General features: G+C 49.3%; 5 protein-coding genes across 5 annotated transcripts; 4 read left to right on the forward strand and 1 right to left on the reverse strand.

Annotated features, from left to right (window-relative positions):
• The first annotated feature begins 86 nt into the window (after positions 1-86).
• PV07_04722 (uncharacterized protein) lies at positions 87-2,756 on the forward strand. Its single transcript, XM_016391556.1, has 2 exons — positions 87-658; positions 705-2,756. The coding sequence occupies exons 1-2, from the start codon at positions 342-344 to the stop codon at positions 2,674-2,676; spliced, it is 2,289 nt and encodes a 762-aa protein (XP_016249075.1). The 5' UTR covers positions 87-341; the 3' UTR covers positions 2,677-2,756.
• PV07_04723 (uncharacterized protein) lies at positions 2,574-3,507 on the reverse strand. Its single transcript, XM_016391557.1, has 2 exons — positions 3,144-3,507; positions 2,574-3,092 (listed from the first exon to the last, which is right to left on the reverse strand). The coding sequence occupies exons 1-2, from the start codon at positions 3,315-3,317 to the stop codon at positions 2,886-2,888; spliced, it is 381 nt and encodes a 126-aa protein (XP_016249076.1). The 5' UTR covers positions 3,318-3,507; the 3' UTR covers positions 2,574-2,885.
• Positions 3,508-4,003: 496 nt separating this feature from the next.
• Positions 4,004-4,384, forward strand: PV07_04724 (uncharacterized protein; the record flags this gene model as incomplete). Its single annotated transcript, XM_016391558.1, has 1 exon — positions 4,004-4,384. One exon carries the CDS (start codon positions 4,004-4,006, stop codon positions 4,382-4,384), a length of 381 nt encoding a protein of 126 aa, XP_016249077.1.
• Positions 4,385-5,134: 750 nt separating this feature from the next.
• Positions 5,135-7,982, forward strand: PV07_04725 (uncharacterized protein; the record flags this gene model as incomplete). The annotated part of the gene is made up of 3 exons (XM_016391559.1): positions 5,135-5,371; positions 5,414-7,849; positions 7,902-7,982. The coding sequence occupies 3 exons, from the start codon at positions 5,135-5,137 to the stop codon at positions 7,980-7,982; spliced, it is 2,754 nt and encodes a 917-aa protein (XP_016249078.1).
• Positions 7,983-9,293: 1,311 nt separating this feature from the next.
• On the forward strand, positions 9,294-10,166 carry PV07_04726 (uncharacterized protein). The gene has a single exon (XM_016391560.1). The coding sequence runs from the start codon at positions 9,316-9,318 to the stop codon at positions 9,946-9,948; it is 633 nt and encodes a 210-aa protein (XP_016249079.1). The 5' UTR covers positions 9,294-9,315; the 3' UTR covers positions 9,949-10,166.
• The last annotated feature ends 1,577 nt before the right edge of the window (positions 10,167-11,743 follow it).

Genomic DNA, 11,743 nt, shown 5'->3' on the forward strand with positions numbered 1-11,743 from the left:
CGACAGAAGACTCGACGACAGAAGACTCGACGACACAAGACTCGACGACAGAAGACTCGACGACAGAAGACTCGACGACACAAGACTCGACGACACAAGACTCGACGACAAAAGACTCGACAGAAAGATCCCGTACCAGAGCTACCCGTTTGGAAAAGCTAATAAAGAAGCTCGGGGAGCCTAAATTCAAACCTGAGCTGGTACCTCTACTAGCCAAGTGGAAGAATGATCCAAAACAATTCTTCGGTGACTGGGGCCTCCAGCCCGACAACGCCCGGGATGGACTGGATCTCACCTCTTCTCATGGTGACAGCGTTATCAAGGAGAGACTATTTTCAAAAATGGTCCATGAAATTAGAGCGCTTGCCTGTCGAAAGCTGAGTGACAACATCCGCTGGGTCTTTTCTACATTATTCTTTCGTGATCTCTTGTCCCGATACTTTAAGGAACGGCACGACGATGGCTTTTTCCCTCGGGGGGTTACGCTCAATAAAAAATGTACTCAAGTTTGTCAGGACTTCGCAATTTCCAACCCTGACCAGAAGCTGGTTCAAGACATTGGAAAATGGGCAAAAGAAGGGCACATATTCCATCAGGTCGGCCAAGTGTTAGGAGACGGCGCACTGATACTGCTGGCGGATCATATTACGCAAGATTCGTAAGTAGTTCCCCAATCTCCAACAGCTCGTGCTTATATGATACAGATGGCAGGGAAATCTACCCAAGACGAAAAAAGGCATGATCGAAGGCATTACACCCCTCAAAACCCTAGTTGGTGATGAAGTCAAAAATTATGATGCCGATACAGTGGCAGAAAGCATCAGAAACTTTCAGATGCAGCCGCACAAGTGGTTAAAGGATTCTTCAAACCAGAAGAGGGAGGGGAAGAGGAGGAGCGGAGAATCACATACGTCAGTTAGAGGACAAACAACGTTGGGGCATCGGGAAGCCCCAGACACTTCGGCAGAGGCTGGTGAAGAGACTGAGAGCGGCCACACTGAAGCCACATTGAATGACGCGGCGTTAGCTTTTCACACGCCTACTAGTCACGAAAGTGCCCAGAATGAAAATATCGCTGGACTCGCCGGCCAAAACACACGGATCTCGTCAAAGGCACGATCACAAAGGGGAAAATCGCGACGAATACCGGCCAGTGCCTTCGAATCCGCTGCAAATTCCGACGATCAACCTAGAACCCTCTCTGCAAGTTTGGAGCCCAGGATCGCGAGGCGGATGCCATCCACAGACGAAAGTGACGCACACCAGCAATCACCAAGGAGGAGCTCACAAGCCGGCTCTATGGTATTAGCCATAGAATCGGCCACAGAATCGAATCTGTCGGCTAATCCTTCTCGCTCCGACGCATTGGCTCCAAGCGCTGGTACTGGCGAAACTGAGGTTGATATCAGGCCGGAGAATGAGGAGGAGGTTAGAGAAGCCAAGGCAGGCGACCTTCGGATGGCATATCAGGATACGACCCCGCTCTCTCAATCTTTCGAAAATGAAGCAACGGTATCGCATGAAGGCCATGAAAGCGTCATGGAATATCACATGCCTTCTTCCTCCGAGACATATACGGCGCAGACAAATGGAAGCATCGAGAATAGTCACGATGCAATGACATCGGCTCTCACCACAATCCCTTTTTCGAATCCCAGGAGCTATGGCAGTAAGGAGACTGGTACCACGACAGTGACAGCTACTCGCCAACACACCTACAACTGGTCTCCACATCCTGAAGTTCAACAGGTTCTATTCTCCCTACCAGCCCTCCACACTGACTTGAACACTGGAAATGGGGCTCCAGCGCTGTCACTTGACGTGGTAGAGGATGTGGCCCTTCCTCCAGCCACAACGGTGCAAAGTTCTTCAAACAAGAAGAGAAAGAGGCCAGTAACAGAGGAGGTGAGAAGCGAAGCCGGGGGTACTGCCCAGCATCCCTGCGACTGGTCCCCACAACGTCAAATCACACTGAATCCGCCGGTTTCCATACTCGCTTCTCGTATGAATTTAGAGACAGGACATGGATTTGTGATGAAACCAACGGTGAATCTTCTTTCCGAAGATGCGACGCGGGCCGAGCTGGAAACTCATGCGCCATTTGACGGAACTGCTTCCTTCAATTTTAACCATATAGTCGACAGTAACGCCCGCACAGAAGCAACGTTAGCCAACCGCACAACCATATTTTCGAATTTTGAGACCCACGATGGTGATCACACCAAGAGTCTTGCGGGAGAAGCCAGGGTCAAAGTTAGGGATTGCCTCGTACTAAACACTCCCCATGATGACCACACCTTATTGCGAGATATCAACACATTCGATCTCAGCCAATTTGCGGCACCGACGGTCGACCCCTTCGACCCCTTCGATCTCAGTCAGCTTGCGGCACCGACGGTCGACCCCTTCGACCCCTTCGATCTCAGTCAGCTTGCGGCACCGACGGTCGACCCCTTCGACCCCTTCGATCTCAGTCAGCTTGCGGCACCGACGGTCGACCCCTTCGACCCCTTCGATCTCAGTCAGCTTGTGACACCCGCTGGTGATACTTTTGATGAAAGGATGTTAGCCAACTTGGACGGTCGAGCCTTCGAGCAGAGTGCATTCAATACGTCTACAAACAGCGCTTCTGGTCTCAGCATGTTTACCTACCAGCCACTGACGTCCTCGATTTGAACACATCTGACATGCCCACTAATGACGTCTTTGTCACGAGGCTGCCAGATCACCGTTCAGACCAAATTTCACCTATAGGCGTTTCATATGCATAACACTCTTTCAATCTTGAGTCGTACAAAGCTCTAGAACTTCTGTCAAACAACATATCATATTCTGCGTAATCGAAGCCCGACCGATAACGAGGAAGGGCGCGGGTCGGTAGGTGTTTAGTGAATGATGCACAGAAATTCTCCGAAGGGTTGTACAATAACCTTCTCGTTTTTTCTGATTTCAATTCTCTGACCTTTCTGAACTGAATGACCGGAGACTTCACACCCTTTTTTTACCTCGAGCGCAAACAAAGTTGACTCGTCCTTTGTAACGGTAAGCGACGTATGTTCTTCAGTTACCCTCAAGATCTCCCACTGTTTAACCTGTTTGAATGAATGTTAGACAAGCCTGAACTATGGAATGGACTCATGTACCTTTCCCAGACTGTCTGCTATCCGTTTTCGCAGGTTTTCCTCCATACTCGCCTTTGGTAAAGTCTCGAATCTCTGGCCCCCCCATTTTTTCTCGCCGTAGGGCACTTTCCTTGCCCATGTCGCTAGGTCTTCTATTGGGATATTACCGTGCGTCTCAATTTGTGCACCGCTCATGTTGATTCGAAAATTATCGAATGACTCTTGATGTTCTGCCGGTTTTGGTGTTAATCGTTTCGTGAAGGTGTCACCCGGCGAAAGTAAAAGGCTTTCCGAAATGATTCTCTGTGCTATAGCCCGTAGGATGTCTTGGGGTTCTAGAGGCCGATACTCATAGTTCGTTCAAGTTGAAAAAGTTGGGTTATAATCTGCGACGAGGGGCGCAGGCAGAGGGGCGCAGGCAGCGGGGGCGCGTTGGCGTCTGGAAAGAGCCACGTGACGCTTGGCAAGAGATCCAAAAAGTCTGGCACCTACGTATTTACAGCTTAATCTCGCCTCGGGGGAGATCTCCGATGCTAGGAACCACTTTCCCATACACTGTATTGTCCCCTTACTTGAGGCGGTATCCTACTATTCGGTCTGCATGAAAGGATATTATCCCAAAGGTTCGTTAGAGCTCTGGTAGGTCATCGCAAGTCTCGACACTCCAATTGAAGACGCAATCTTTAAAACGTCGGACAGTAGTTGTCCAGGCTTGTCACTGCACGCTGATTTCAGGCCATTGTAACCCGGATCTTGAGACTTTCTTGCCCATAAAAGCTGAACTATATAATACCTCTGCAATTGCTGATTCAGGACTGCGCTGAGAAGAATTCTGGTCCTCTATTGCGAGGTGTGTTCGCCTATTTTGTTCGCGACTTGGAATGGATAAACCCATCAAACTTCGAGACTCTCCTAGTAAAGTACAGCAAAAGCTCGGTCTGAGCAATCGACAGTTCGACAACTTCAAGAACTTTGTCCGAAGAGCCCACGGCGAATACTGTGGCACACATCCCGATTCCAAATGGGCCAATGTCAATGTCATCTGGACCGCCGTGCCCGAACACGAGAAACTCGAGATCGTCAGTCTGATTGACAAACTGTGTACCGAATCCAACCTATTCCCTCCTACCACCGGACGAGCTGTAATCGAAGCTGGTATTGAACAGAGGATACACCGGGTGCGACGTACTTGGCAGCAGACGTCAAGAGCAAAGACAAAAGAAGCGAATCCTAAAGACGTCTCTAATAAGTTGATACGGTGAAGATATATCAAGGCGCCGTCTCACGGGCGATGATTCACGCTGTCGAGATACCTCGAACTAGGATATCTCATATAACCAAAATTTCCAGAGTCCTTCCGAACTACGCAGGGGACCTTTACTTTCGGGTTGGGGGGCCTGTCTCGTTTGAGATAGTTCTGAATATTTCGTGGGGAGCTGCCGACCTCTTGCTACCTCCAAAGATGTATCTAAAACACTGCATGAGCATTATCCCCTTTCGATCTTGATATTCAAACCAATACCTTGCTTCTAGGAAGATATCTGCGTGCCTCTTAGGACGCCGAGCACAAAGCGAGCGTAGTCTGAGATGATCCTGTTAGCCTTGACAGCCTTCCCTCCAATCATAGGCTGTGTTGCCATCATATAAACATGTTTATTACATGCTGGCCTAGGTAGTCCGTAAAATCCAGCTTCTACACAGTGAAAGTGTTCTGCTACGTGGATATCCTGCCATCCATCTTGTGTCACATGCATAAATCAGATTCGCTTCCCAATTCGGCCGCATTACCTCTTTCACGCGCTGGTTAACGATCAGGGCAAGGATAGCGCCAGCCGTCACTGATATGAGATAATGCATCAGTGCATGGGCCTAGAAGTCCAAATATTACCTCCAATTCGAGCAGGCATAATATACCTATATCTAGGTGAACATCTCCCCAAAATTCACTTCCGGGATGATAGTTCTTCTTTCTGAGGCTGTTCTGCGCTTGTGTATTTCCCTAAGTTCACACCATGTCTGGGATCAAAAAAGACGAGTCTCTATGGAGCACGACATTGAAGCGAGTCGACAAAGCACTTGTCATTGTTCAAAGCAACCAACGACGCTCCTTTGACGGGTATTTTGCTGGTGCTGTGCAAGGAACAGGATTCATAATTGCCATTGAAGCAGGCTCCGTCTTCGTCCTCACGGCGAAACACGTTGTTCACGGACCGAGCGAAGGCATTTGTGTTTTCCATGATCACCAAAAGGTGAGGATCCTCAGCGATTCGGATAATCGCTAATTTGATCAGTTTGTCTACAAGGTTAAGGATACCGATCCGATCCACGACTGGGCAATTTTGGACATCCATGTTCCTCTGCACCTGACAGCTAACTACAAAGTCTTGCCGCTGAAACCAGATGCGGCTACGGTTGGGTTAGACTGCAAAATCATGGGTAACAACGCTGGAGAGGAACGCGCCATCCTGTCAGCCACAATAAGCCAAGTGGATCGAGATGCGCCCTACCACTCCAACAGCTACCATGACTTCAATGTCGCTTACATCCAGGCCGACGCTGGTGGAACAGGAGGCAGCTCTGGTAGCCCCTTGATCGACGTTAATGGGAACGTCGTTGCTATGGTGACCGAAAATGATGGTGAAGATATTGCCATGACCAACTTCTTCATCACTTTGGACATTCTAGTTCGGGCGCTCGAGGACGTGAGAAACGGCAGGCGTATACCACGTGGCACCATCCAGACAAAATGGTTATCGAAACTCCTCGCCGAGTGTCGGTCATTGGGGCTGAGCGCCGAAATGGAAATGGAGCTGCTGTCTCAGGCTCCAGACACAAAGAAACTGCTTTTTGCAGACAAAATTCTTCCCCTCGGCCCAGCGCACGACAGAATACAACATGGGGACCTTCTGCTGTGCGCTGGCGGTCAGACTGTAACATCACAACTGGGAATGGAGTCAATTCTAGATTCAAATGAAGGGAAGGAGCTCACGTTGGGGCTCCTACGAAAAGGCACGTTCGTCGAAGTGACGGTGTCTGTCCAAGACCTTTACGCCGTCACGCCGAGCCGCTTTCTCGATTTCTCAGGTGCAACATTCCATGACATCTCACTCCAAAAGGCGATGGAGCATAACATTCCTTGTCGTGGAGTCTATGTTGCGGATGCAGATGAACCTTTTAAGCTGACGACCAAGGGATTCTTCAGAAACTGGCTCATTGAAAAAGTTGGAGATATCGAAATTTCAAACCTCGACGAATTCATCGCCGCGGTCAAATGCCTTCCACATAACTCGAAAACGACCATCTACTGTTATAATCTGTGGTCCAGACACGAGAAATGCACAGTGACGGTTACGCTCCACCGACGTACGCTACCAATGGACCTTTGGTGCTGGAATACTTCTACGAAGACTTGGGATTGTACCAAATTCGCGCCGTGCGGCCCCAGCATTTCGCCACCTCTATCTGGCATGTGTGGAAATGATAAAATATACCCGAAGGTTGCAGCGACAGCTCTGGCGTCTTCGGTTCACGTCTACAGCTTCGCTCCGGCGAAGCTGGACAGCTTGGACAACAAGGTGAATGAGGGATACGGGGTTGTGGTTGAGGACAAGGGAGTCGTGCTGGTGTCCAAAGCTGTTGTGCCGAGCGACTCATGCGAGGTTCTACTGACATTTAGTGAAAGAAACACCTTGCCGGCTGAGGGCATCTTTTGTCATCCTCTAAATGGCTTTGCATTAGTCAAATATGATCCTGACAAATTGCCGAAGACAGTCGCCGCAGTGAAACAGGGTTCTCAGATACCAATTATAGGCAGCAGTGTCATCTTCCTCACCTTTTGTGAAGATCGGCGCCCCATTGTCACAAATACAACCGTCACCGACTATGCCTTTGTGAAAATTCCGGCAGATGACCTGAGACCGCGATATAGGACAATCAACACTGAGGTCCTGCAGATTGAGAGCCCGCTCGGTTCACAGCATTCTTCCGGCATCTTGCTTGATAATGATGGCACATTGGTGGCTTTGTGGCAAAGCTGCCCAAGTTACAAACGGCGCAACTGTTACGGCCTTCCGGTAGCACCTCTCGAAGCCTACGTTCACGCTTTTGTGCAAGGTGACCACCTTAAGTGGAGGTTTATCGATACCGAGTTTTCCGCGCTCAGGATGGAAGGCTGTAGGGACAGGGGAGTTACTCCTTCATGGATAGATGAAGTTTTCCAGGTCCGGCCGACCAGAAACCAGCTTCTGGTGGTAAAGAATGGACGACTGCCGTTTGAAAATGGCGATATTGTCTTAAGCATTGATGGGAAGCCAGCCACCGATACCTCTAAAATTCTGGTCTTGGAGAAAGAGCAGGTCGACGCCATGGTAGTACGAAACCGAAAAGAGATCTCTCTCACCATACACACACAACCTCTATCGATCTTGTCTACGTCCCACGCCGTCAGATTTTGTGGGTTGCTGTTACAAAAGCCACATTTCGCCGTGAGCCAGCGGCGCCTCGAAAATCCTTCCGAGATCTATGTCGCCGATATCGAGCAAGGTTCACCGGGGGCCGAAGTTAAGAACCATTCATTCATTACGCATCTCAATGGGAACCAATGTCGCACGCTGGATCAATTCTTAACTGTGGCTGAAGGAATTCAACGTGATACATCCTTTACATTGACCCAGATAACACCCGACGATCAAACACAGAATGTCGAAATATGGAGGCAAGATCGATTTGTAAGTGAAACCTGAGACGTCCACGGCTGCCGAGACTAAGTATGCCTTGCAGTTTCCGTTGACTGAATACGTCAAAACCCCGGAGAAAGGTGCCTGGGAAGTGTCCGAAACAAGGTTCACGGAGGGGTTGTAGAATCGGCATTGGGCGGATGACGGTGCCCATCGCCGATATAAGAACGAGACCGCGAACGTTCCTTAATTCAATTCAATCATTCAAAAGGCCAGCCTCCTGTCTAACTCGAAATCGAAAAGGGTGAAGGGTATTAATGCTGCCCAAGAAATTCCAAAAATGGTGCTCCCACTCAATGAAATGATTAGGGTCCCAAGCCGCTGATACGTGACGGCAGTGGAGAGTTTTATTGGTGTTGCAGCGATGGACGCCACATGCAAGCTGTACCTACACAGCATAAGCAGGTTTTGCTCCATAGATATGCACCCTTGCTTTGGACAATCAAGCGTGGCTCGTCAAAACTTCCCTGTCTTATCAGCAGTCTCTGTAGTAAGTAAGCTGCGACATATTCGCACGTCGCCAGATTTGATCTTAGACTGTAGTTATCAGTACTTACATAAAAGGGCTGAGGCAAGACATATCAAGTCGAGTCGCATCACGGACTGATTATAATGGTGGTCTTGAGCCACCCGTTACTCACAGAAGAAGCCCATTCACATCCACATTCCATACAAAGTCTTCTTGAACCTTGAACAGGCACAAAATGTAAGTTCTCCGCTCCCTGATCTATTGTTACGTTACATGTAGCAGGCACCTTAAGTCGCATATGAACAGCAGCCACAAACAGACAATTGCAAGGCTTACCGCACAGGCTCTTAGCAACGAAATTGATCCTGGAAAATCTCACTTAATAGATTATTTCCATGATCTCTTCAAACACTCCAACCAAGATATCAAAGGGCGCAGGAAGAGCAAAAAAGTCGAAGTCATTTCGTGAGGTGCGGGTGAGTTTTATAGATTGTCAAGCCTTTTGATGGAGGCTAGTTCGGAACATTGTTAGATCTCCGCTGCGTCCGACAGAATATTGAACTGTCTAATTTCCACAAGCTCCTGGAGCAATGCTTCCGCTTGTGATGAGGCCTCAATTCACTCTTTCGCGGCCTTTTGTCTGATCGTGGTTGTGGGTGGCTAAAATCCTGGTAAACTATAGCCACTGCTTCTTCGAGAATAGTCTTGGTGACATTGTATGAAGTAGAAAACGTCGGTTAAGTTCGGAAAAGAGGGAAAACTAGGTGGTAACCTCAAGTAACAACGCCAGTCCTACTAGGTCGAGAACAAATTTGTGTCAAAATGTGATAGGCTGACGGTCTCAGCTGAACCCATGTGCAAACACATCGCGTACGCAGGGTGTTCGATACCTTCGATGCATGTGCTCTTCACTATCCCTCATAAGCCGGGAGGGCCCCGATTCTAATATGTTCTTCACATAGATACCTTCTAAGCAGAACGAAGCAGAATGTCGTTGCTAATGAGCCCTGATGGGACATTTCGGGCTGTCTTGTTCGAACTGTGGAAAGCTGCGCATACAAAGGATGCACAAGAGCCCGAGTCGTTGTCTTTTTGGCAACATCTCTTATCCAAGTATGAGTTCAAGGAGGACTTTTGGATTTGCGACGCCGAGATCAGACCAACAGCGGACAGTCGCCGACGCATTGATCGTGGTATTCGTTTCATAGAGCCAAATGCAAGAGAAATTGTTGTTCTCTGTTGGCTCGAGGCTAAAGGGGTTGATACCGCAGAAGCTACGAGGCAATCCGAGGCGCAGGCTCTTGATGCCTGCAAACTGACGCTCGACAATCACCCCTGGCAAGGACACGTCTACGCGCTGACGACGACTCGAACCAAAGCAAAAGCGTGGATGTATGAGCGAGGCGATGAGTACATGATTCCCTTGCACGAGGAGGATTACATCGAGGCACACTCCTCAGAAGGCATCAAACTGAGAAGTGCTTTCGAAAGGATGAAACTGATCACCCCTGCTCCAGTTCTTGGAATGGACAGATCTATAGCCCACCTCCCAGCGACAGGAAGCGGTGTGGCTGATCCGACTTCAATGCCAAACTCGATGTTTCCGCAACATGGCGCGTAGATGCCGAATAGAGGCCAACACCATGCCTACCCGCGTTGGCTCAAGTCTGGAAACTTGGGGATTTGAGACACTGGTATCTGATGGTGGAAGCGAGACGGTTGAGAGAGCACAATTACAGCTATAGCTGCGGGACCTGGTGGGGTTCAACGCGGAAGACGACTTGCCTGGAACGGCTGTGGAAGCCGAAGCTGCGTTCAGCAAGCTGAATCAGAACTAATAGTATCCAATCACTTCTCTAGAGCTATTCTTTCCCTGCACAGCTGCATTTCACTCCCATTAGGCCCACACCACCACGCGACCTCACCTTCAATGGGAAATCTCTCCCAGCCGTCATGCAACTCTTCCTCTTCATGCTCCGGCGCATAACGGATATAGACATGTAGCTCTTTGTAAGGAACATGATTGCGAAAGACACAGCTCTGAACAGATACCCTCCGTGATAAGTGCTTGTCGAATCGTACCTGACCCAAGCAATCCACGGTGTCATCAGTGTACAAAAGGACGCCTAGGCACGAAACGTCTTCTGCGCTGTTCCTGCACACCTGCATTGTTGTGAGTGATCTCACAGATGCCACGCTGAAACACCAGTCTCGATCTGGACTACCGATGGAAGGGCATGGTAAAGAATGGCTCGGACCAAAAAAAGGTATAGGCTCCTGCTTCCATTTGCCTGATGCTGCTAGACCCGCTTCGGAGAAACCAGGGGCGTGCTCACTGACAGACCGGTGGAAGAAGCCCTCGATCCGCGCTGGACGTTCGGTGGAGACAGTTTCAAACGTAAAGGCACGCTCGTTCTGTGGTCGAGGGCCAAAAGTATAGCTCCTGCCTTTATCCGTCGCGACCTTGAGAGGTTTAGTCTCCGTTCCCATTGAGCTGACTGGGGGAGAAGGAAGGGAGAGGGGAAGAGGGAGGTAGGGGGCTCACTTGAAGTACTGGCGAGTCCAACGGCCACTTGAACCCCGTTCGACGGCGGAGGCAAACAGCCCGAAAGTTTTCCTCTTTCCCTACAGGGAAATAGAGAAAGAGTAATTTGCTGCCAGGGAACAGTTCTTCCAAATAGCCAGCGAATAATGCGAAAGCGGTTCCGGGGGTTTCCTGATGGCAGAAAAGGTCGATTGTTCGGCCATTGCGAACAACAGCAGAAATCCCTCTAATATTGACAAGGTTATGATATTCGAAGCGGGCAAGAGGACCAGACTGCATCGTGCGCGCATTGTTTGAGAATCGAATGGTGCCATTAGGGAGGGATGGTACATTCCATTCAACCACCCGAATATCATCGACCGGAGCAGGAGTAAGTAACCGCACAAACACACCCTAAAAGGAGCCAGGTCAGGGCCAGAGCGAGTAAGTAGTGAGAGTATAGAACTTACATCTTTAAAGAGCTGGAGATGAGATGAACTAGCACCAAGTTTCCTCAGTGGTATAGTGTAATAGAAGCAGTTCCTTGACTTATCACATTTAGGACAATCTTCTCCACAGTATAAGCTCCGAATTCCAAAGTGGTCGCGGCACACAATTATTTCATCTTCCAAGAGAAGTGCCCGGGTCTGGTTAGGATTGTCGTTGGTCGTACTAAGGCTACTTAAGTACTCGATTCCCCGTGCTTCGTCGAAAGTCATAAAGAGCGTCACACCCGGTTTCAAATCGGTGATTGTGGACCAAGAAGGCGTACCACGTTTTATATATCGTGCCAAGAGAGGCAGCGTTTGAATGATGGAGATGAGCTCCGGGAAAGGATCCAGATATGCGCAGAGGAGTTTGAGCACATCGAGAGGCAGGGTTTTGAGCCCTG

Source organism: Cladophialophora immunda, assembly GCF_000835495.1.
Source record: "Cladophialophora immunda strain CBS 83496 unplaced genomic scaffold supercont1.3, whole genome shotgun sequence".
Lineage (NCBI taxonomy): Eukaryota > Fungi > Ascomycota > Eurotiomycetes > Chaetothyriales > Herpotrichiellaceae > Cladophialophora > Cladophialophora immunda.